The sequence below is a fragment of the Micromesistius poutassou genome, assembly GCF_964030765.1.
Source record: "Micromesistius poutassou genome assembly, chromosome: 4".
In the NCBI taxonomy this organism is placed as follows: domain Eukaryota; kingdom Metazoa; phylum Chordata; class Actinopteri; order Gadiformes; family Gadidae; genus Micromesistius; species Micromesistius poutassou.
The window spans coordinates 19,376,360-19,401,858 of NC_140274.1; the positions used below are offsets into that span (position 1 = coordinate 19,376,360).

At 47.7% G+C, this 25,499-nt stretch overlaps 4 protein-coding genes across 4 annotated transcripts; 2 read left to right on the plus strand and 2 right to left on the minus strand.

Annotated features, from left to right (window-relative positions):
- Positions 1 to 607: 607 nt before the first annotated feature.
- Positions 608 to 9,760, minus strand: calm3a (calmodulin 3a (phosphorylase kinase, delta)). The gene is made up of 6 exons (XM_084466851.1): positions 9,602 to 9,760; positions 6,997 to 7,027; positions 6,266 to 6,409; positions 5,636 to 5,742; positions 2,434 to 2,569; positions 608 to 2,250 (listed from the first exon to the last, which is right to left on the minus strand). Exons 1-6 carry the CDS (start codon positions 9,602 to 9,604, stop codon positions 2,222 to 2,224), a joined length of 450 nt encoding a protein of 149 aa, XP_084322977.1. The 5' UTR covers positions 9,605 to 9,760; the 3' UTR covers positions 608 to 2,221.
- Positions 9,761 to 10,763: 1,003 nt separating this feature from the next.
- On the minus strand, positions 10,764 to 16,447 carry rnf169 (ring finger protein 169). Its single transcript, XM_084466793.1, has 5 exons — positions 16,025 to 16,447; positions 14,979 to 15,049; positions 13,789 to 13,895; positions 12,987 to 13,074; positions 10,764 to 12,882 (listed from the first exon to the last, which is right to left on the minus strand). The coding sequence occupies exons 1-5, from the start codon at positions 16,386 to 16,388 to the stop codon at positions 11,899 to 11,901; spliced, it is 1,614 nt and encodes a 537-aa protein (XP_084322919.1). The 5' UTR covers positions 16,389 to 16,447; the 3' UTR covers positions 10,764 to 11,898.
- A 1,017-nt stretch (positions 16,448 to 17,464) lies between these two features.
- lipt2 (lipoyl(octanoyl) transferase 2) lies at positions 17,465 to 19,066 on the plus strand. Its single transcript, XM_084466837.1, has 2 exons — positions 17,465 to 17,970; positions 18,316 to 19,066. Exons 1-2 carry the CDS (start codon positions 17,520 to 17,522, stop codon positions 18,555 to 18,557), a joined length of 693 nt encoding a protein of 230 aa, XP_084322963.1. The 5' UTR covers positions 17,465 to 17,519; the 3' UTR covers positions 18,558 to 19,066.
- A 2,928-nt stretch (positions 19,067 to 21,994) lies between these two features.
- Positions 21,995 to 23,011, plus strand: LOC311341581 (olfactory receptor 6N1-like; the record flags this gene model as incomplete). The annotated part of the gene is made up of 1 exon (XM_084466402.1): positions 21,995 to 23,011. The coding sequence occupies one exon, from the start codon at positions 21,995 to 21,997 to the stop codon at positions 23,009 to 23,011; it is 1,017 nt and encodes a 338-aa protein (XP_084322528.1).
- Between the last annotated feature and the right edge of the window lie 2,488 nt (positions 23,012 to 25,499).

Consider the following 25,499-nt stretch of genomic DNA (forward strand, 5'->3'; position numbering starts at 1 on the left):
ATATATTAGTTATATTTTTTATTTTATTCTAATTATTCATGTCCAGTATTATAGTTATTATTTTTTTGTTTATTTAGGCTTAGCTCTCTTGTGTTTTTTATACTTTTACTTTTCTTTGTATTGCACTGTTGAAGGAGCCTGAGACTTAAGAATTTCATTGCGAGCGACTGCGTCTGTAATTGAGTAGTTCAATAACATGTTATAGAGGCACAGAGTAGTTCAATAACATGTTATAGAGGCACAGAGTGGTTCAATGACATGTTATAGAGGCACAGAGTAGTTCAATAACATGTTATAGAGGCAGAGTGGTTCAATAACATGGTATATAGGCAGAGTGGTTCAATAACATATTATAGAGGCACAGTAGTTTAATGACATGTTAGACACCCAGAGTGGTTCAATAACATGGTATAGAGGCAGAGTGGTTCAATGACATGTTATAGAGGCACAGAGTAGTTCAATAACATGTTATAGAGGCACAGACTGGTTCAATAACATGTCATAGAGGCCCAGAGTGGTTCTATAACATGTTATAAAGTCAGTGGTTCAATAACATGTTAGAGGCCCAGAGTGGTTAAAAAAAAGTAGCACAACACACGTCTGCACACATGTTCAATTTATTGGATCATGAAAATATCACATCAACATTTCAGATATCCCCGCTTAAGTTAAGCCTGCTTCAAATGTGTTCACAAGACTGAAGGATGTCCCTGACCCTCAGAAAACACACTTAACCCCATCAGGTGCTACAAGTCCTCACTAAGCTGCCTTCCCCCGTCTGAAACTCCAACTGGAAATATATTGCCCTCTGACGAAAAATATTTGGGTATATATTTATATAGATATAGATATATGAAGTATACTTTGAATCACTGGAGAACGGAGGACAGAAACCAGGAGGGGGACGAGGCAGGATCCCTTCTACGCCCGACTCTTTCCTTCAGAACTAATATCTCATGGAAGACACCAAAGAGCGATATATTTTTACTGAATATTTATATGCATTTATATATTGATAATGATCTAATTAACCACACATCTTTCTTCAGGGTTGAGGTGTTGAGATTATGGCACAAAACCGAGGGAGATAAACTATCTACCACAATAGGCAACGCAACACACTACTGACACAGACACATATCGTGTGACCAAAGTTTGTAGTAAATACATTAATATTGGATAACATTTAAAAAGCATTACATTAATATCATCAGGATATCCGTTTGCAGATTAAATATCTTTACAGTCCTCTCGTTTTTTCACTCTACCCCTTCCTAAATCTTCACGTCGCGCAACAGCGCCCCCAGCAGGCTGAGGGGTGACATTCACCTTCTGAATGAAAACAACAGCAGCCCCCCCACTCCTAAAAGTGCCACCCACCCATATTGTCGTCACATCTCCAGACAAACGGACCCCCGGGAAGAAATGACCCCCACCCAGCACCCACTGACACCACACATGTTAGAGAGAAAATATATATGTACATATATATTTATATATTTTATATCATCAGTGTGTTCACGATCCAAGTCCATCTCTGGGGTTCAGCCACTGAAGGGTGCATGCAGAGTGCGTCTGGACAGGTTAATACGGGGACAATGGGGCCCCAGGGGGGGGTCTGCAGTCCAATGTGAGGGTGAGGGGTACGGGGGTCTCCTGGGAGATGGGCCCTCTGCCGCTACGCTGGTGCTAGGGGCCCTAATGAAGCCAGGAGCTAGGGGCCCAATTGAAGCCAGGAGCCTGGTTCTAGGGGCCCTAATTAAGCCAGTAGCTAGGGGCCCCTAATGAAGCCAGGAGCCTGGTGCTAGGGGCCCAAATGAAGCCAGGAGCCTGGTGCTATGGGCCCTAATGAAGCGAGGAGCCTGGTGCTAGGGGCCCTAATGAAACCAGGAGCCTGGTGCTAGGGGCCCTAATGAAGCCAGGGGCCCCAGTGTCCTGGGGGGGGGAGGAGAAAGGGGCTTCAGCTCTCTGGAAACTGGCCTGGTCCGTGAGTCTCTCTACAGAAGGCCGTAAGAGCGGTCTGAAACCAGCTCAGAAGAGGCCGGACGTTAGAATGGCAGATGCCAGCGTGACAGTGATTAGATAGTGGTTATCGGTGTGGGGGTGTGGGGGGGTGGGGGGGTGGGGGGTGGGTCAGTTTGATCTTGGTTTTGATAGTTTTTCTTTCTTAAAGACAGAGTGATCTCAGGACAAGCGATGACAGTAGAAGGTGGAGCAGCCTTCACTTGGCAGTCATCATCTGGACAAACTCTGTGGAAAAAAAAAAAAAAAAAACACATCTTAGAAATATGCCGGCTGATGTATTATCACAGACAGGCCTAAAGGGAACAGTGAAACCATGGGAAGAGTAATGAAATGCTCTCCATAGCCATCCCATAATGAGCCCATTCCCTGCACACTGCAGCGGTGTGCGTGTGCGCGTTTCCCCCTCACCCTCGTAGTTGACCTGTCCGTCTCCGTCGATGTCCGCCTCGCGGATCATCTCGTCCACCTCCTCGTCCGTCAGCTTCTCCCCCAGGTTGGTCATGACATGCCGCAGCTCCGCCGCGCTGATGTAGCCGTTCCCGTCCTGCAGGGGGGCGGCAGAGAGGACACACCAGCACCACGTTAAGAAGCCCTTCCCTCCCGCAGACCCGGCAACAAGCACTGGGCACGGAGTTACGTTAATGCAACGCACGGCTTGTTCGTTCTTCTAAATGTGAACGGTGCTGTAAAACACGGTTCGGGCCTTGGTCTTCCAAGACATTTATGTTTGTGTTGGAACCAAACGGTTGAGCAGACGGTGGTCACCTCCCATCGGTGGCCAAACGAGTGAGAAATGTTCATTTCTGCTGGACTGTTCAAGCAGAGACTCGACCCTATGACACACTTTTGGTAAAGTGAGAATATGTGAGAATACGTCCCAACAGAATGTGGCGAAGGAGGCTTTAACCATAGCAAACATCTCCGTAACAGATGTTGTGTCTAACACTAGTGTTAGACTTGTGTCAACACAGCCGTGATTAATGAAAATTGCCAATTTGCGTGAGTCAAACAAAAGTAAATCCAGCCGGCTTTAGGCGGTTCCTCTGATGACTCATGCCTCAGACCCTCAAATAAATAAATAAAATAAAATAAAATAAATGTATTAGACCCTGGGTCCGTGGTCAGATCCGGTCTGAACCGCCCACTGGTGAGGACAGACGGGTTTGTCACAGGAGGAGAGGGATGAGGTCAACTTTAAACGCCCAGACTTAAGAAGTCTTAATGACCCATAAGCAGTAGAGTAAGAAGGACTTTACTCCATTTGCCTTGATTTCACACACGCTGAAACCAAACCATGTGCAGCATCTTTATTCATGCGTTTGTTTTGATGAAACTGTGGAAAGCCAATAGTCTCGACCAATAAGTGTGTTGGTGACCAGGCTCAGACAAGCAGATGACCATCGGACCAGATCTCTGTATTCCATCGCTCCTTTTCTGCAGTGACGTCACACCGCTGCCCTCAGCCTGACCTCCAGGGCCGCCGCTCCCCATACGCAGAGCGCGTTCGGGCAAATTACATGTTTTTACCTAAAATATAAAAACTGTCTCCCCCTGCTTCCCTGAAATGGTACAGCCTTCAAAGCTTTTGTCTTTTTGCATCGGAGGCAGAGCATCCTTTCTCAGCACAGTTTTTCTAAACTAAACTTTCTAAAGTTTTTTTTAATGCACACGCAATTTAGTATTGCACACACAGGAGTTCTGTATAGTGTAGGGAAAATATTTTGATTAGGACAATACTGCACTTTGAGGTAGTATTTGGGTGTGTGAAAAATAGTTGTGTGTGTGTGTGTCTAGTAAGGGATAATCACCGAGAGGCAGGGCAATAAACTGTTGGATATGCCCGGCTTGTGGATGGCTTACCGCCTGAGACGAAGTCGAGGGCGGTAACCTTCCACTAGCCGAGCATATTAAACTGTTTATTGCCCTGCCTTGAGGTGATTATCCCGTTTATTCTACTTCTTGCTTGCCAACATAATAAAACAATTGAAATACTTTAATAATTATGCTTTTTCTTATTCGTATTGCATGCTTATTAAATGTATAAATGTTCATCTCCCTCAAAAAGTAGTCCCCTTTAGAACTACGGTGAATAACGTTAGCGCAGCTGTAGCTAATTAGTTTCTATAGCAACCACACAAGGCTGCATCTGATTACTAATTTAATAACATAGTTGCTACATTGTATCTCGCTTGCAAAACTATGTATCGACTAACCCTCCGATAGATTTCCGACACATTTTAGAAACTTTTTTAAACAAGGTTTATTTTTACAATGGACCTCATGTTTGAAATTTCTGTGATAAAAAAAAAAATACAAGCGGCATATTGATCTACTATTTGATGACGCTGTGCTCAGTCAGCAGCAAGTACAACCGACACGTCAGCGGGCAACCTGCCGGGTTAATGCCCTCCTCCCAGCCATCAGAATCAAGCATTCTTAAACTAAGCAGAATAAGTAAGGGATAATCACCGAGAGGCAGGGCAATAAACAGTTTGATATGCCTGGCTTGTGGACGGGTAACCTTCCACTAGGACCCGGGAACATAGGTACGCTCTCCGTTAGCTCAGCTGTAGCTTAATAGTTTCTATAGCAACCGCACAAGGCTGCATCTGATCACTAGTTTAATAACGTAGTTGCTACATTGTATCTCGCTTGCGAAACATGTATCGACTAACCCTCCCTTAGAAACCTTAGAAACTTTTTTAAACAAGGTTTATTTTTACAATGGACCTCATGTTTGACTTTTCTATGATAGAAAAAAAAAAATACAAGCGGCGTATTGATCTACTATTTGATGACACTGTGCTCAGTCAGCGGGTTAATGCCCTCCTCCCAGCCAATCAGAGTCAAGCATTCTTAAACAAAGTAGAATAATTTGTTTTGATGACTTCCTTTTATACCTTATTCATGTGCATAATTATTTTTCGTTCATCTTTGGAGCCTGCAGTTGTTATTATATTGTAATGCTACTGTTAAAAAAGTTTTATACATTAGTTATATGTTATTTATATATTACATTATATATTACTGATGATGCTGCAGTTGAGGCTGTTATTTTGATACTCTACTGGACTCTACTATATGATGTGATATGGGGGGGGGGGGGGGGGCGGTGGGCCAATTTATGACAAATTATGCTTAGGGCCTCCAAAAGCTTAGCAGCGGGTCTGCTGACCTCTACTAAACTACCCTGCTCAGCATTTGGTCGAATTTTTGGTCAGAGCCAACAAAACATTTGAGCCAAGGTCGACGATTCACAGTCACCTGTTTGGATTTCTGCAGAGCAGGAATACCAGAGGTAATCAGTCCAACAGAGTGGATGGCTTTAAAATAACAAATCGGGTTTTGATGAGGTTATGGAGCAGACCGACTAGAACCCAGATTTAAACCCTGGAAGTTCACACTCAGTCCTTCTCAGCTACGCAAACAGATCAAAGAAGAATTGCCAGGACCCATTAAAACCGTTGTCAATTAGCGGGCTTTATTTGATGTCTGGAAAGGAGCTGGAATCCTCCTCTTCCTAACCAGTTCACCATAAATAGTGAAAAGATTGATTATTAAACGCTTTGTACTCTATACCAGTAGTACCAGTGATGCAGCTGAACTCTACCTTGTCAAAGACTCTGAAGGCTTCTCTGATCTCTTCCTCGCTGTCCGTGTCCTTCATCTTCCGGGCCATCATGGTCAGGAACTCGGGGAAGTCGATGGTCCCGTTACCTACAAAGAAGCACAGTCCACAGGGGGGGTGAGCCAAACACCAGCCACATCGCTCAGCTCAGCTCGTTGTGTTTGACCTCCCCTGTGGACGGTCCACGCCGTCGTCACAGGGTCAACAGAGCTTCAGGAGGACAACACGTTGTCTGACATGTTATCCATATATGTGTTTGGATGTGGTGAGTGCCTGGGAGGAGGTCTTCCAGTCAGTGTTAGGGTTAGTGTCTGAGAGGAGGTCTTCCAGACGGTGTGAGGGTTAGTGTCTGAGAGGAGGTCTTCCAGACGGTGTGAGGGTTAGGGTTAGTGTCTGAGAGGAGGTCTTCCAGACGGTGTGAGGGTTAGGGTTAGGGTCTGAGAGGAGGTCTTCCAGACGGTGTGAGGGTTAGGGTTAGTGTCTGAGAGGAGGTCTTCCAGACGGTGTGAGGGTTAGGGTTAGTGTCTGAGAGGCGGTCTTCCAGACGGTGTGAGGGTTAGTGTCTGGGAGGTTTTCCAGACAGTGTGTGGATGTGCTGCTGGTCCTGCTCACCGTCGGCGTCCACCTCGTTGATCATGTCCTGTAGCTCCGCCTCTGTGGGGTTCTGGCCCAGCGAGCGCATGACGGTACCCAGCTCCTTGGTGGTGATGGTGCCGTCTCCGTCCTTGTCGAACAGGGAGAACGCCTCCTTGAACTCTGGGGAACAGGAGGAGGAGGAGGAGGACACAGGCGGAGCAGGGCCGTGAGGCTGGAGGCATGAGGGCTGCTGAAGGTTCACCACCAGCTGGGACCAGCAGGCACACGCCTGGTGACATCACAGGTGGGCGGGCCCACCTAGATGTATGCTGGGTGGATGAGCCTACCAGTCGCCACAGTCCACTAGGTAGGCTGGTATACTGGTCTGCCCAGCATGCATCTGGGTGGCCGCTTGAGATGTCACCCCGTCCCAGGGCAGATTTTGAAACGGCATTAAAAGGGCTCATCACAGACGGTGGTATAACAGAAGCCCCTTAAAAACCCAAGCTGCTGTGAGGACCTCTAACAGGTCCTCCTCTGGTCTAGGGCCGGGTTCATACAACAGAACGCATGCAGGACCCCGCCAGAGAGGCTCTTTGACCAGTACACAACATACACTCTGGTCCCAACGAGACCCTGCTCTTGTGAGGCGTTTGTTTTCCGTCAGAAAAGACAAACTGGGTAGCGGCGGCGTTTAAGATGCCCTTCCCCATGGCTGGAAGGGGATACCTGCAGCTCCACAGGTCAACCAGCAGGGGGCGACTCACCAGCAATCTGCTCTTCAGTCAGTTGGTCAGCCTGTGGGGAGAAAAACATTTTAGAACAATCCTCTTTATATAGGCTAGGCTCATGCAAACGTACCACTGTATTAAACTTATGGAATGGCAAGGCAATAATATATTAATTACATTATTTTAATCAAAGATGATATTCAAAAACCAAAGAAATGCTATTTTGTGGAACGATTTACAAGTCAACATTCAGTCTAAAACATGACTGTGACTTCCACCCTGTTTCTGCTCCACAGCGACTCCCCCCCCCGTTCAGAGGCAACGGGGATCCGCTGAATAACGACTAAACTGAACTGAGACTTTAGTGAGTCTGTTCTTTAAACAAAGAGCCCAAATCAAACGAAAACAAACCCCCTTGGCGGGCTACAGAGACCAGAGAGAGACCAACCGTACAGACCTAGAGACCGACCCTACAGACGTAGAGAGACCAGCCCTACAGACCTAGAGAGAGAGAGAGAGATCAACCCTACTGGCGCAGAGAGAGAGAGACCAACCCTTCAGACGTAGAGAGACCAGCCCTACAGACGTAGAGAGAGCAGGGCCTCATGAGGACCGTTAGCCTAACTTGGAGGAGGCTGTGAACCTTAAGGCCTCAGCGGTGAGATGGAGATCCAGTCAGGTGACAGGTGAGCCCAGATGTGAACTCCCGTCAGACCGTCCCGCCAGCGCTGATAACCTTTAGGACCGTACGATGTAGAACCTCTTGTCGGCTGGCAGGGGGCTGTGGGACCGTACGATGTAGAACCTCTGTCGGCTGGCAGGGGGCTGTGGGACAGTACGATGTAGAACCTCCCCACCAGCCCTCCCAGGGCCGTCAACAACCACACTGCAGCCTGAGAGCACGGAGAGGGACTGTAGCACTCACCGCCCGAAATACACACGCTGCTATAATTAGTGAGACTTGAACAGGGTCGCTAATGTAGCACACCAGTAGCTCACTCCCAGCACTCTCACTTTATCTGGTTCCATGGGCCCTCACCTCCTACCTCCAATTGTAATCATATAGCTAGAGATACAGACGGAGATACAGATAGAGATATAGATAGCGATTTATTGACGCTAGTTGATGCTAGAGCTGGACTAGTGTGGCGGGAGAATAGAGCGAGCGAGGGTGTTTCAGCAGCTGGCGGCGCTCAGCTACACACAGATCCACCTGTGGAGGTCTGTCTGCGTCGTCGGATCAGCTTCTGAAGAGCTGAGGAGATGAACCATCTCTGTGGTCCTGGGTGGTGAGGCCATGTGCTCTTGCCTCATGACTCACCATCAGCAGGGGAGGGGGGACTGCAGGGCATCCTGTCTATGGTAACTGACCACGGGGGGGGGGAACAGAGCGGTCTGTGGCAGCACTGGGGGGCTTGGGGATACAAACACAAGGACTGCTTTCATTCAGCTTTGAAACAACCTCTGTACAACAGAGATGGGGCCGTGCAGCCTGCAGGGTTCAGTCTGACAGTCATGACTCGACTGAACCTGCTGTTGTACAGGAGGGAGACGACCACAACTTTATTCAGGGGAATAGGATCATTGTTCTCAAAGACGATGCATGGTACAATCCCGTTCAGTTTTCAATTCCTGCTGAATATAAATAGCAGATAAGGTGGTAAGACGCTCCACCAATCACTCAGTGTTTTAAATTAGGGACTCGCTTCCCATTGGTAGAGCCTCCACTGCGGTTACTGCAGCAAGCCTGGGGGGTGGGGGTGAGGGGTACCGTTCTAGAAGAACAGAATGCGGTGCAGCGTTGTGGTGCAGTACGGAGCAGCGGAGGCCGTCCTCAGTGGGGAAGAACGACACTGACATTAAGAGAAAGAAACGACCGGGGAGTTTATTTATTAATGTTTTCCTCGCTACTTCAGACCGACAGCCACACCGGCGATACACGATAGAGGGCTGTTCTAATGGGACTGTGTGCTTGTTGCTGCACAACCCCCCCACACACACACACACCCTGCTGTGGTCGGCGCAGCGCCTCCCGGACCAGAGGCTGCGTGGTCGCCAGTAGCCCCAGTCACGGCCAACCAGTACTAAATAAAGCGTGCGCTCTAACACTAAAGAATCATTATCACGGATCAACACACACACACACACACACACACACACACACACACACACACACACACACACACACACACACACACACACACACACACACACACACACACACACACACACACACACCTGATTTGGGCAATTAAGGAAGTGTATGTCGAACACTGCGCTGTATTTTACACGTTAAAGAGACAGCAGAGCGTGCGTGTGTCTCGACCCCCTGGACCGCCTGCAGCCTGCACGGCCCCCCGCGGGCCGCACGCCCCCCTGCGGCGCCCAGGTGAGGCTAGTCCCGCAGAACGCCTCGCTCCGGGGGCCAGTCCGCAACAGACGCTGTTCGGCTTCAATCCGGGATCGAACCCTGACGTCCCCCCCACCCCCCCCTCCCCACGCTCAGTCCGACCGCAGACCGCGGAGATAATCCGCCGCCATGCGGGCCCCGGTTATAAATAGAGAACTGTGCAGACCCAACACTGACACTACACTGAACACCTCACTTCACACTCAACACTCCAGTTAACACTCAACTCACCATCTTATCGCAGAGCAGTCCGTCTCCTGTCAAACCACTGTAACCAGTATGCACGATCGGCGCTGCGGGAGGGTTGTCGGTTGTAGGTGCTGCTGGGTGCTACCGGACCGGTTCAGTCTGATCACGGGCCGAGATGAGGAGGAGACGCCCGGAACCCTTTGCAGTGAGAGGCCAGTGCTGCCGAATCACCGCGATGTCGCATATTCATCCGCGGTTACGTCATTAAGGCACCTCTCGCAGCGACGGCTCGTGTTATCGCGAGAAGCGTATCTTTGCAGACCGCAGCGAGAGCCTGGAGCTGTGCAGCGGGACGCTTTTGGCCCCCCAATGGTCAGAGAGTGTATTGATTCTCCTCAGGCCTCTCGTGTGGGATAACAGTAACCATTGAAAAGAGCATGTATTGTATTTTCTATATCTAATTATAAATATATGAAGACTATATATACTGCAATATATGACGACAAATGCATTCATATTAGTTATCTAAAACAATTATTTAGGCCCCGAAACAAATGCCCATGTATTCATATTATGGATGAACGACTTATCCATCTTTACAATCTACAGGGGACAAGTATGAGCTGTGCTGCCCTACACGTCCATTACATTGATCATTCCCCTCCAGTTAAGTGAAGAATGACTAAACCCAGTGTAGCAGCCGGGGGTGAATGTGGCGATCCGTGTAGGACGGGTCTGTAGATGTAGGGCACGGCGAACTTTGAAACGGCTTGTAATGGCTAATCACACTCACACCTGGTGGTAAAATAAGGGCCCTTTGAAAAGATAAACCTGGAAACAAACGAGTGTAGGAAGTGACTTCAGGATCCTGGTAGAGTCTGGTGGGCCCCCAGGAAGGGGCATGAGGAGGGGTCCGTAGAGGTCCCTACTCAGGGAAGAACGGTCATACATCTCCAATAGATAAGGGATCCTTATTACAAATATCATGTTCATTGTACATATTTTAAAGATGACATTTTATTGCACTTTTATTTCAAAATACTAAATTGTCACCTTATCTTAATATATATGATTTATTTAATAATTTTGTAATCATTTAGCATAATTAAGATAAAAAAAAAAAGTTCTAGTTCTAGTTCTAGTATTTGATTTTGGCACCAAAAGTATTCCTAACCAAAATCGTAACTCAAAGCAAACTCAAACATGAAAGCTCTTGTTTATTGTCTGAGTACAACCGTCAGGTATATAGATATGAAAGATCGCTGTACAGATCATATTGTGCCAGTATTAATATTAATGTATCACACAATCATGTGTTACATTCTCGATAGATTTTGCATAAGAAAGATGTCACGGTCAAGCTAGTTTGGCATAAATTTAAGAACACAGTTCAACAATAATTCAAAATAATGTGATTATACAGTAAAAAATAGCCCTTTTTCAGAAAACCACCTCCTATTGCTTAAGTTCATTTAACAAAACATCACAATTCGGTTTCATTAGGAACAATGAATCACATGTTGATTTTTAGACCAATAAATACGATTTGCCAGGTGCGTGTTCATTTGTATATCAGAATATATACTGATAACATACCAGTATATTCACTGATAAAATACCATTTCATACACTGGTGACATATGCTACATGCCAATAAGCACAGGGTAGCAGACAGTACACCCACGTTAACAGCTCCTCACAGAGACAGGCTGGCTAGGGTAAGCTAAGCTGGGTCTAGCTAGGCTACGATAGGTCTGGCTACGCTACACTGGGTCTGGTTAGGCTGTCAGTTCTGGCTATACTAGGCTACACTACACTGGGTCTGGCTAAGCTAGGCTTGGTCTAGCTAGGCTAGGCTACAATACACACCACTACTACTACTACTACTACCGCATAGGGAAGTCACACGGAAGCTGATTCGTTCCATTCTGATTTGGGATCAGAATGAAACAGATTGACGGTGCTGTTCAGAAGTGTGAGTCACATGTGAGCAGATACCAGATCTGGTCTACTTTGGTCTCGGTGTGAACGAGGTCTTAGATAGGGCGTCAGTGCACCAATCCGAACACGGCATAAGACTTGCTTGATAATGCTAGGTTATGCTTCGCTGAGGCTAGTTTTGGCTTTGCTAGGCTGACGCTGGCTGGCCTAGAGACTGTGGTACTATGCTAGTATAGTTAGCCACACAGCTGCTTTGTGACGTGGTACTAAAACTAGCACTGATGTTAGCAATCATGATAGAACACAGGCCATTAGCCTGTTCCTGGTAAGGGTCTGTGGGAAGCAATGCATTATGGGTATAAGTCCCCGTGCGTCCTGCGGGGCAGCGGGTCCATGGTTCAGTACTTCCTGGAGAGCCGCTTGGGCCTGCGGGGGCTCTGGCGGCGCTGGCTCTGCTTGGCCACACGGGACCGCAGCAGGTAGCGCGGCGCGCGGGCCTTCCCCCCCGGCTGGTTCTCACAGTCCAGCGGCGTGTGGCGCCTCAGGGCCAGCACGCGACCCTGCAGGTCCGGCGGGACGCGGGGGAAGGGGGCCCTGGGGGACGGCTGCAGCAGCACCCGGGCCCTCTTCCCCTCCGCTGGCTGCTCCACATGTCTGGTCTTCTGACTGTGTTTGCCTCTCCTGGGGTCCGGGTGATTCTGCGTCTCTGTCTCTTTGGCGAGGGGGGGCCCCGGGGTCCTGTTGCTCCAGGGTCCCGGCATGGAGCCCCTACCCTGCGCCGCCGCCGCCGCCGCCGCCGCCGCCGCCGCTACGCCCTCGCCCCGCCTGGCGGGAACGCAGACCCTCACCGCCGTCTTCTTAAAGTCCCCCGGTTCCCCCGCCGGCCCGAACACCCTGGGCCGCGTGCGCAGCGGGAACCCTCCCTCGGCGGCGGGGCCGGTGGCGGCGGCCGGCTCCTCCTCCGGCGGGCTGCAGGTCAGCGTGGCCTTGGAGGTGACCTTCAGGCTCTGGCGGTCCAGCTCGATCTGCCGCCACTTGAGCAGCACGGCGGGGCTGGCCTGGTAGCTGGTGGGGCTCTGCAGGCCGCGCAGCAGGTTCCTGGGCGTGGACTTGACGATGGCGGGCTCCAGCAGCCGGCCGTCCGCCAGGCGCTTGGGCGGCGTGCAGGGGGAGCACACGATGGGCTTGAAGTGGTTGAGCTCCTCCGAGATGCTGTCGTTGCTCTCTGGGCTGACGGAGCGCTCGGGCCGGGCGGGCGGGGGGAACAAGGTCATCAGGCCGCGCCAGGCCAGCCCGCGGTCGGCGCTGACGGGGGAGGAGACCGCCGGGCTGTTCTCTGAGGACAGCAGGATCCCCGCCACGAAGCTGTGTCTCGCCCCGGCCTGCAACCACACACACCTGATGAACCAACCTGGTCTACTGGGGGCTGCCCAGTACAACCAGCAGAGGAAGCTCAATCTGCGAGGAGTGAACCTCTCCGACTCACCGCATTCATCCCGGACGACTGGGGGAGGAACCGTCGCTTCCCGCCTCCTTCCACCGACGCAGTACAGCTCTGACTCCTCTGGGAGGCGCTGTGGGGACACCGCCGTGGTGGTCAGTATCAACATGTAACCTAGCGGTATTATTACCTAGCGGTATTACACTTTATCTAGCAGTATTAACATGTACCTAGTAGGGATGTGAATAACTCCAATTTTTCATGGTCGAATAATCAGTGGGTGGTATGAACGAATAATCGATTATTCGATGTGTGCCGACATTCACAAAGGCAGCCATGGATCATCGGATCATCTTTAACAGTGATCAGTGTTTGTGTTGTATGCATATATATTAATATTTATGCTTGTGTATTGTTTTTCTGTACATGATTAATAATAATAATAAAAAACGAATAGTGCTACAGAACCAACATTAGCTCCGTCCGTTAATTCTTGTTTATTTGAATGGGAAAAAATGTTAACAGTCCAAATGTTGAAAATCGACTTTGACCCTCAGGAACGAATAATCGAATAATCGAATAATCAAATATTCTGACCCATCCCTAGTACCTAGCGGTATTACATGTTATCTAGCAGTATTAAAATGTTACCTGGCGGTATTAACATGCGTATTCTACTATATATAAATATGTTATACAACGTGTTCTACTATATATAAATATGTTATACAACGTGTTCTACTATATATAAATATGTTATACAACGTGTTCTACTATATATAAATATGTTATACAACGTGTTCTACTATATATAAATATGTTATACAACGTGTTCTACTCATCGTACTCTCTGAAGGCCGATGGGGTCTTGCTCTTCCTGAGCACTCCCGAGACGTTCCGGGTCCTCTTCCCGACCGGCTCCTCATTCTCCGAGTCTGAGAGGACCGCCTTCACCTGGAACACACAGGAAGTCGTCAGGAACCGCTTGCCAGGGACAGGAAGTCGTCAGGAACCGCTTGCCAGGGACAGGAAGTCATCAGGAACCGGTCGCTAGGGCAGGATGTCTTCCAGGCTGATGGTGACTCGTTCTAACCGTCTGGGAGCCTGCGCTGTGGCGTGTTAACACAATCTAAACTCGTGGATTGGTTTATTTGTGGGAAATACTGGAATAAACCAGCTAGCCGGGGCAGTCGGTATGCAATGGACAAACCGAGAGACAGCGATGGGAGCTGCCGAACACTCGTTTGGAACATAACAAATCAACTGATCTTCAACTGCCCAATCCGGAATACGTCTTCACCGCAGACAAAGATCATCTGGTTTAAATCCAGACATGGACCAGGTCAACGTTAACCTAGGCCTTAACATTCATTCCGTCTAAAGTCTTTAGGTGTACCAGTGTTTGCCACAGACCAGGTAGCAATGTGTGGCGGATTTGTTGACGGGGGGGGGCATTACCGGCTGGCGGTAATCGCCAGGGGGGGGTATTATCGATAATAGAAAATGCGCGGATCATTTTCTTTCTCGTGTGTCTCGTTTTTCGCCCGTGCCTAAAACCACCACTGCTTATAATGTCTACGTTATAAGTTATAACCGCGGGTGGAATTGTTGACGGGGAGGGGGAGGGGGGGGGGAGTTGGGTTGCGGGCGGACGGGGGGGATTGTTGACAGGGGGGGGGGGGGGAGTTGGGTTGCGGGCGGACGGGGGATTGTTGACAGTGGGGGGGGAATTGGGTTGCAGGCGGACGGGGGGATTGTTGACGTGGGGGGGGGGGGGGGGGGGGGGGGGGCGTTCAAGTAAAAATAAATAAGAAAAATCAATTTGTGGCGCTCGTTGCTCAATCTGTGGCGCAGCGCCACACATTGGCCTATGTGTGGGAAACACTGTGTACTTTTCCTGCACACCTGCTCCTTAATGCAAACTAACTAGCTAACCAGCTAACCATCTAACTAGCGACCTGGTCCGGGTTCAGAGCAGACCTCTGGACCCGACGGGTGGTGGATCATCTCAGGACCAGCCCCCTCCAGCGGACTCACCTTGACCTTGGACTGCTGATCGGAGGTCATCCCCCCGCACCACGGGCCCTGGGGCCCCGGGTCCGAGCTGTCTGAGAAGGAAACACAACCAGTCAGCTGGAACCACAGCCATCATACCACTCTGTATCAACCAGTCCGCTGGAACCACAGCCATCATAACATACTGTATCAACCAGTCCGCTGGAACCACAGCCATCAAACTGTATCAACCAGTCCGCTACGATCACCCACAATGCACTAGGGCAGCACCTCCCAGACCCTAACCCACAGCCAGACCCTGCTGTATAACATGAGGATCAGGGTGGAGCTGTCTGGAGAGAAACCCAACTACCGTCTACATCACCATAACCCCACCTTCAGCTACAACACCTTCAGCTACATCACCATAACTACACCTCAGCTACATCACCATAACCCCACCTTCAGCTACAACACCTTCAGCTACATCACCATAACTACACCTCAGCTACATCACCATAACCCCACCTTCAGCTACAACACCTTCAGCTACATCACCATAACTACACCACCATCAGCCTCCACCATCACCGTACCTCCGACCACACCATATGGTTCACGTACCCTGAAGGAGTTTGGTTGGTTTGTTGTGCGCTGATGTTTCAGCTACAAGATATGAAGACTTTTATCTCTTATGATATTAATGCTACAATAATATGCGTCTTCAATAATGTTACCTTTTTGTAGAAAAGTAAAGAACTACTTTGACGGAGTTGAGAGCAGCTTCCAGATAGAGATAAAGAGATGAGCTGAGGAAACAAGTCCGGACAAGTTCACAAGACCCCGACGGTAGACCTGGACCCCGACGGTAGACCCCGACCATCGGGTCGTGAGGGGCTCCCTGAAACCGAGGGGTTCAGATTGTCTACCGCTGGACCCGAGGGGGTCCTTTGAAAAGATCCAACTTTACTGCCCCCAAGGGGGGTATTAGTTTGAAGAGCAGTTCTTCCGTGATGAGGAGTTAAACAGTCAATAACCCCTAACCACTACTTCAGTAAACAGAGCCTTATGTTAAAACTAAAGCCAACCTTTCCTCCGGTCGGGTCTGCTCCTGCAGCGCTCCGGGCGGCTCCTCCTGCTGGGCTCCCAGGGGTCCGGCTCCGCCGCCGGGCCCGTCTCGCTGCCGGGCCGGCGGCAGGAGCCCCGCGGCCGGCAGCGGGGACCGCTCCGCGGCCGCTGGAAGCAGCTGAGGCAGGCGGAGAGTCCGCAGCGGGGCAGGGCAACGAGCCCGGGGCCGGGGAGGTCCCCCCCGCACCCCGCCGGGCAATTCAGCTCCCCCGTGGGGGCCCGGGGCTGCGGGTCGGACGCCGATCTGAGCCGGAGCAGAGGCCCGCTCCCCGGGCACAGCTCCTCCGCTTCAGCGGGACGCTCGGCGGACGCCGCGGCCGCCATCTTCGCTGCTCTTTTCCTTCTGGTTCAGTTTGAAAACAAACAACCCCGCCCCCCGTCGGCCCGTCCCCCCACCTCTCCGCCGAGCGGCCAAACCGAGCGCCCCGTCCCGGTCCACACCTTCAATACACTAGACTAGATATTAGTAGTAGTAGTAGTAGTAGTAGTAGTAGTAGTATTATAAGTGTGTGTTAGGGTGTGTGTGTGTGTGTGTGTGTGTGTGTGTGTGTGTGTGTGTGTGTGTGTGTGTGTGTGTGTGTGTGTGTGTGTGTGTGTGTGTGTGTGTGTGTGTGTGTGTTGCTAAGTCACCTGTGTTCTAAATTGGATCCTCTAACTTAATTTAATGTCATTATTCTGGTACTGAGATCAGTTCTGCGTGTTTATACCGCAGCAACAGTCTGGATGTGAAGGACAGGAGGTCTGAACAGAGTATTTTAATTAAAAATGATCACTTAATATCGTCCCATCCTCTGTTGGTTGATCCAGTGATGTCTGGTTGGTGTGTTGGTTGATCCAGTGATGTCTGGTTGTTGGTGTGTTGGTTGATCCAGTGATGTCTGGTTGTCGGTGTGTCGGCGATGACCGGCCGCTAGGGGGCGACAGACGACGGGTTTACAACACGAGCCTCCAGTCAAGAAAACCTGATATTTGAATCTAACAAAAGTATTGAATCTATTTTATGTTGTCCACAGTTTATAAGGCAAGCACCACAAAATAGTTTGTCTGTAAAACACATACGGTGAAGAGGATGGCAGGCCAACTCACTAGTGTGTTAAAACATCTTAGTTATAAGTCATACGACCTGTGGATTCAGCTTGGTGGAGGAGACAAACTCTTCTCGGTTTTTTGCATTTTCACGTAGACTAAAACGAGGCTAATTCATATAATCTTCGAATATAATCTTCAAACACTCCCGCCCACCAGGGGGTGGTAATACACACATTACTATAATACTACAATCCTTGTACACCCACATAACGAAGAAGAAACAGGCAACAACCGGGGAGTCTGAAGTCTGAGTGAGACCGGCTGACCTCTCTACGGTGACCCACAGAGCGGATTGGACCAACGGGGACCTCTCTACGGTGACCGACAGAGCGGGCTGATCGGGAGACCTTTGTCAGAGTGGCCGGCATGCAGCGCCCCAGAGCCGCGGTGCAGCTCGTCCGGCTCGGGCGGATCTCCTACTCCCAGGCGCTCCTGGAGCAGCAGCGCTTCGTCCAGCGACACCGTGACCGAGACCCCAGCCGCCCGGCCCCCGACGCTCTGCTGGTGTGCGAACACCCGCCGGTCTACACCATCGGGATCCGCCAGGCCCCATACCCCGCCGAGGAGGAGCGCAGGCTGGCCCTCCTGGGAGCCGAGTTCTTCCGGACGAACCGAGGCGGGCTGATCACCTTCCATGGGCCGGGCCAGCTGGTCTGCTACCCGGTCCTGGACCTCCGGGGCTTCAGGAAGAGTGTGCGCTGGTACGTCTGTCAGCTGGAGCGGACCGTCATCGGGCTGTGCGGTAAACTGGGCATCGAGGCGTCGACCTCCCCGGACACCGGAGTGTGGGTCGGGGACAACAAGATCTGCGCTATCGGTGCGTAACGACCACCCCTCAGCTGGGTTCAGGGCCAGGCGTCCTGAACAGACCACACACATCGCCTCATAGCACACCAAACAATCAATTCATCTATCGATAGAAAATGGGCCTATAGTGTTTACTATTAATGATCAGATAGTCCTTGGTTTTACTACAGGAGGCACATTTTCCTACCCACTGTCTAATCGTGTCTCAACTAGTTGACTCAAATTTACTGGTTTAAACAAGTCTGGTTTGAACCTTTTATTAATCTAGTGTAAACAGTGTTCTCCGCTCCAGGTTTCTGTTAATCTGGTTTAAACTCTTACTAATCAGGTGTAAATGCTGTGCTCTGTGCTCCAGGGATCCATTGCGGCCGCTACATCACATCTCACGGCCTGGCCCTCAACGTCAGTACAGATCTGTCGTGGTTCAAACACATCGTTCCCTGCGGCATTGTGGGTAAAGGCGTGACGTCTGTGAGCGAGGAGCTGGCCCGAGCGGTGACGGTGGAGGAGGTGCTGCCCCGCCTGCTGGACTCCTTCTCAGAACACTTTGGTTGTGACGTCACAAGCACCAGAACACCACCACTTCGGCCCTGCTGAAGTGGTGGATTCTCTTCGGGCGGATTCTAGAACTGCGTCTGTGAATATACCGTTTTATTCCGAGGGCAACAAAAACTGAATAATTTCACTGCCGTCACTTGTACCATCACTTGAACTGTCACTCCCTGTGTAATATACATTCAGCAACTAATGCTTTTATTGGTTCTACACTGAAAAGCACGACTCGTGCTGCATTCTGTTCATGTTGGACAAGCAAAGTAAAGAGTATTATATTGTATTGCAATATAAAAACTATTATAAGCTATTTCTACATCTCTACAGATTAATCTTACACGCTGGAGGTTTGTTAAACACAGCGTAAGATATGATGTCTTATCAAGTCATGTGATGTGATCCAGAGAAGATTGTAATAAACAAGTGTTTAATTATATATTCATGCTGTACACATATTCAAGATGCATACATTTTTACAATGATGTAACAAGACGAAGCTCTCAGATACTTCCGACTATTTTACCTAAACGGTGGTCTAGAATCAGATTCTTATGGATTGTCTTGTTAATGTGGTTGGAAAGCAAGGATTATATGCTTAATATGCAAAATCCAAAGTCTGCATACATGTACAAATACAACCAAATATAAAATATGAAAAACAAGTCTCTGTTTGTGGATGGAACCTGGTTGTGTTTCTCAGGGGTCTTCTTATAAGCACAGATCGTTTTAGTGATAATTTCACAGTCGAAAGATAGTCTTTGGACCATACCTTAAAATAGACCAGACTTTATATAGTCTATGGTCTAATTACAAGGTGTCAATGTTTTCTGAATATTTCCACTTTCAAACAAGTCCTACTTGTCCCTGGTTCATCAGTATTTATAGTCTATATATATATATACATTTATAAATATATATAAATTTAATTATTGAAATAACTTAACTTTTCCACAATATTCTCATTCATTGAGAGGACATCTCAATGAATGAGAATATTGTGGAAAAGTTAAGTTATTTCAATAATTAAATTAAAAAAGGGAAACTTATGTTATAGATTCATTACACCCAAAGTGAAATATTTCAAGCCTTTATTTGTATGATTATGGCTTACAGCTCATGAAAATCCCAAATTCTGTATCAAGATTAATACAAATAAAGGATTGACATTTTTCACTTTTGGTGAAATGAATCTATATAGAATATACAATATTGATTTTGCATTGCAGCTTGTTGATGATATAATAACATCTTTATCTGTATTAATTGCAGGCAGGACGAGAGGTTTGTCATGAGTCCGATATAAACGTCTGGGTAATGACCTCATTAGCATGATGCAACGAGCCGTCCACGAGGAGTGGTGTCAGCGGGCTGGAGGGTCTCAGTGGGCCAGACTACCGGACCAGGGGCCACCTGGAGGGGCCACACCTGGAGGCCAATTAGCCGGTCCGCTCCCTCATGAGGAGGAGGACCTCCGGAGATGTTGGGCTTCAGCGTCTCCTTGACGACGGTGGAGTTGTTTGTCCTCAGGAGTGACCAGCAGAACAACACCGTCAGCCAGGGGATGTTTGTTATGCTGCTTTAACTAGAAGATACTCTGTGGACCCTTTGGGGGTTAAAGGTTAACAAGGTCAAACGGATGGCGAGGATGAGACGTTTGAAACAAGACAACAGGTTTGGGGTCCAACCTGAGAACCTCACAGCCTTCTTTGGTTCAGACCAGCTTCACATCTTATATACATATCATAATATCATCATATAATAATAATAATATATCATAACAGGATAATATACTGTATACATATAATTATATATGTATATATTATATACCATAGATACCGTGCCATACGGTATCTACCTATCATATAACCTATACAATATAGCATGCACTTTTTTATTCTACAGTATATACCCTAAAATATATATTTATTTACAGGATTCATACAGATTGAGTATGAGACCCTGGTTCAATTATCAGAGTACCCTGGTTCTCTTCAAGTGTGGGGTCTCAGTGGAACAAGGTAGTTCCACACTATCTCCAGACCCCATCTCCTAACCCCCCCTGAACCCTCCTCTTCTGGGGAGATCCCGTCAGATACCTCGTGTTCATCTCTCAGTCTACTAACCTTGTCTTCTGATTCCCTGTGCTACTCTGGACTCTGTTTGTTATAGGACGTAAAGCTCAGCTAACATAGAACATAGTGACCGGTATGATTTAGTACCAGTATGACGTCAACCGTTTTGCATATTTACAATTAAATTTCAATTTTGGGGTTACTTATTTTAAAATAACCCATAGTACAGGATATAGATTTGGACATAAAACTGAGGGAGATTGCATCAGGGAGGAGAATCGTGTCAAGGTTATACGAGTTGTTGACCATTGCATCCTTTGACAGCCTATCCTCTATTCAACACAAATGGGAGCAGGACTTGGGCATACCCCTGAGTGATGCACAGTGGGATACTGTTACCAAAAGCCAACAGCTTTATCCAAATGTGTAAGATAAAAAATACTTCAAATAAAATTTTTGCACAGGGCTTATATAACACCAAGCAGATTAAAGGAAATGGACAAGTCCCATTCCCATTTTTGTTGGCATGGTTGCGGAGAGGCAGGAACATTGGTATCTAATGTGGCATTGCCCCTCAGCAAAGAGTTTTTGGAAAGATGTGATCTGTAACTTGTCTTCTATTCTGAAAGTGAAAACACCACTCTGCCCACTAATTAGCCTTTTAGGCAGTAGAGTATAAAATATTGAGTCAACTCTTACTCAACACATCATAGCTTTAGCCTTTTTGTCTGTTAAACAAATTTTTATGATGCATTGGAAAATACATAAACCCAATTGCTTCAACATTGACAATTGGTTAAAGGACTTAAAGGGATGAAAGACCCTGGATCTTTATAAGACTGTATTCGAGAAACTGGGTATTTAAATGAATTTATTGAATATTATGGATCTGCACCCCCCCCCCCCCCCCCATTGTACGGTGTATTGTTTTGTAATGTCCTATGAGTTTGTTATCTTGTGATTTATGTATATGAGGTTTGTGATTGTTTTGTTTGCTCGTTTGTTTTGAGAAAATAATAAAAAATATATATACAGTTTATAGATAATAATCTATAAACTGTATATATTCATGTTCATCCATTCATTATCGCCACCATAGGGATTTGTTTGGCGAGGTATGTCACATGACCAGCTCTTATTAGCTCAGAGCAGGTAATGTGACATTAAGATCACACTATAAGATGAGAAGATGATGCCACACAACCCAGGGCAGACAGAGAGACAGACAGCCAGAGAGTAGACAGTAGACAGTAGACAGACAGTTAGCAGACAGACATCTCCAACTCCTTTAAATGTGCAAAGTGTTTCTCATGTTCCCCACGTAGGGCAGCATGGCATCAGACTCAGGGGTTGGACCCTCAGGGCTTTTATTGATGGAATGATTGGTTTGCAGTGCAGCTCCTCATCAGCATGAATCAGAGCTTCCTCTATACTGTTTTGTCTCTGACTGCCTACAGCCCCCCAGGCGTGCTGAACTATGTCTTCTTCGTGCTCTGCTTGCTCCTGTATGTGTTGACTCTGTGTGCTAATGTTCTGCTGATTGCTCTGATCCTCAGCGACCCCAACCTCAACAAGCCCATGTACACCTTCCTGCTGCACCTGGCGCTCAATGGCATCGTGGGTTCGTGCGCTGTGTGTCCCAAGGTGATGCAGAGCCTGCTGTCCCACAATCCGTTCATGTCCTACGGGGGCTGTCTGCTGCAGGTGCTGTTCATCAATGTGTATGCTTTGTGTGCCTACGCCATCCTGGCGGTGATGGCCTATGACCGTTACATCTCAATCTGCAAGCCACTGCAGTACCACACCATCATCACTCCGGCCCGGGTCCACGTGCTGCTGGCCGCCGCCTACCTGTTCCCCGTGGGGCTGACGTCGGTGCAGGTGTACCTCACGTCGCGGCTGCCCCTCTGCCGCTTCGCCGTCAACAAGATGTTCTGTGACAATCTGGTGGTGGTGAAGCTGGCGTGCTTCAGAAGAGACCTGGACAACGTGTACGGCCTGTTCATCGTCTGCAGCCTGGTGCTGTTCCCCTTCGTCTGCGTGCTGCTCTCCTACATGCGGATCTTATCCGTCAGCTGGAGGGCCTCCAAGGCCTCGCAGCGCAAAGCCCTGAGCACCTGTGCTCCTCACCTCATCATCTTCCTCAACTTCTCCACCATCATCGTCTACTCTGTGCTCTACAACCGGAGGGACAACGTGTCGGTGCTGGGGAACTTCCTCAACTCCACCCTGTTCGCCCTGCTGCCCCCCCTCTTCCACCCCCTGGTGTACGGTCTCAGGACCAAGGAGATCCAGCGCTCCATCCAGAAGGTGCTCCTCGCCGCCTGGCCTCGCCCCGGCCCGGTGCCGGCTCCCCTACGGGTCGTACCTGTCGACCGGAGTCCACATCCGGCCTCACGACGGCTGGGGAGCCAACCAATCAGCTAAACCCTGGTTCATTTCCCAACTCTTATCATGACATCTGGTTCTGTTCCACAAGGGTCCTTTAGTTTCTGTTGTTCAATAATCTTTATTACAGGGAAGTATTTTGTTTATTTCAATAGTGGCTGGTACTGTGGATTTTATTGGTAAATGGACTGCATTTATATAGCGCATTTTTTGTAACCAGTGGCCACCCAAAGGGCTTCACAATATTGCCTGACATTCACCCATTCATACACACGTTCACACACAGACGGCAGCGTCAGCCATGCAAGGCGACAGCCAGCTCATCAGGAGCAGTTAGGGTTAGGTGCCTTGCTCAGGGACACCTCAACACTCTAGGAGGAGCTAGGAGGAGCCGGGGATCGATTTTTATTATTCAGATTGTTTTGTTTATAATGCAGACTCCCCTCTTTCCTGTACAACTGAAACTACTTCCTGTGCAGCACGTTTGTTGTTGTGTTGCTGAACCACCATGTTGCTCCACTTGTTCAGAAGTGCTGCTGGAAAGCAGCTCATTACACACAACAGTCTGAGCTCTGTGTCCTGTGGCGTCAGGCTGAGAGTGGTCACACAAACATGAGGGACAAACGCCAGCTAGATGATGTTCTCTAAACACCGGGTAACTGGCTCCATGGGGAGGAGCTAGGAACACTAACAACGTTAATGACATGAGGACACACACACACCCACACACACACACACACACACACACACACACACACACAAACACTACAAAGTACATGATGAACCTGTAATGCTCTTAAATTGTGTCTACCTATGAATAAATATTTTTAAAAATATATTTTATTTGTACATAGGCCTACAAAAAAATTATATATAAAATGAACTATTTATATATATATATAGACCAAAATATTATCATCAATTATTACTGTCATAGCTAGCTGAGTGCTGCATGCAGCGCTCATCTATTGTTATTCTTAGGCTTTATTCTTTCTTTCTTTCTTATTCTCTACAAAATTTGGTACCCTACTCCTTCCACAGTTGTCACCTAGAGACTCCATTCCACTTTTTTTTTATATTTCCCTGGAATCTTGTGCTACTACTTTTCAAAAATAAAATATTTTAGAGTTTTGTAAACATCCAACTTTTAAATCCTTACATTTTTATAATGGAAGTCAATAGGAGGATGATGAAGCCGTCCGCCCATTCTCTGACACTTCAACTACTTCAGACTTCGCACCTTGGTCAATTTCTAACCGTTAACCATTTTTTAAACATTTAACAAATCAACACACTTTGATCTTCATTAATATCTAAACAGATTTTCGATATAATTTATGCTTTTTCAGATTCAACTATTTAATTTGAAAGCAGCGTTGTATATTTTCAGTTGGTCTAATTTACTTTTCTGATATTTTAACTACTTCAGACTTTGTAACTTGATACATTTTTAACCATTAACCTTCGTCCAAACATTTAACAAATAAACTTACGTTGATCTTCATTTATATCTAAACTGATTTTCACAAAGCGGGGGGTTTTAGAGAACCCCCAAAATATGGTGAGAGGCCAGGTGCTTACTACATATCTGGTGTACTTCCGGTAGAAGCTAAACGCTAACAACAATGCTTTACAACAATATTTTTCATGTCATGCTATCTACACAAACAATATACCATTTGAAAGCTGAGACTCCACAGAGTCCAACAGTATAAAGCTCATCATTTTGTGAGCTTATATTGATTAACTAGATGTGAAGGAATACATTTTCAATTTATGGAAGGAAGGAAATCAAGTTTTCAGTACTTTTTCAAGTTACTACCACACGCACACACACACACACACACACACACACACACACACACACACACACACACACACACACACTTCAAACTTTATCAGAACAGTTCAGCTATTCTATATTTGATCTCAAATGTATTCAAACTTTATCACTTTAGGTATTTGTTTAACTCTTCACTTTATTTGTTTCCAACCATTTGACATTTTATAAATCATTTGCATGTTTACATTGTTTATTCAATTTCGACTTTTGAACTATTTTCAAATCTTTTCACTTGATTTAAGCCATTCAACATTTCTTTGCGTCTTAATCTATGTGGATTACTAAAACATATTTTCAACCTCACTTTGCACTACAGCACTCACCACATTTTCTGCAGGATATGGCTTAAATCAAGCGATCTGATTGGTTCCCAACTGTTGTATATTGAGCGTATACACACAGCTATGACGCCCGTTCAGTTTAGAGAGTTCAGTATCACTCTGCGCCTAACTTGAACTGTTGTTTATTTATATATAAAAGCAATAGCATAGTTCACTGAAGCCTAAAAATATGTTGATTGCTGGAGAGGGTGGAAATGTTGTAAAGCAATAGGCACACGGTGAGTGAACTCGATATTAGGCTAAATTGCCGGCGAACCAAGCTACCGTCTCTAGCCTAGCCTTCTCTCTGAAGGACGCTACAGTGTGTTGCATAGCAACCGCCGTACACTTCGCAGGCAGCCAG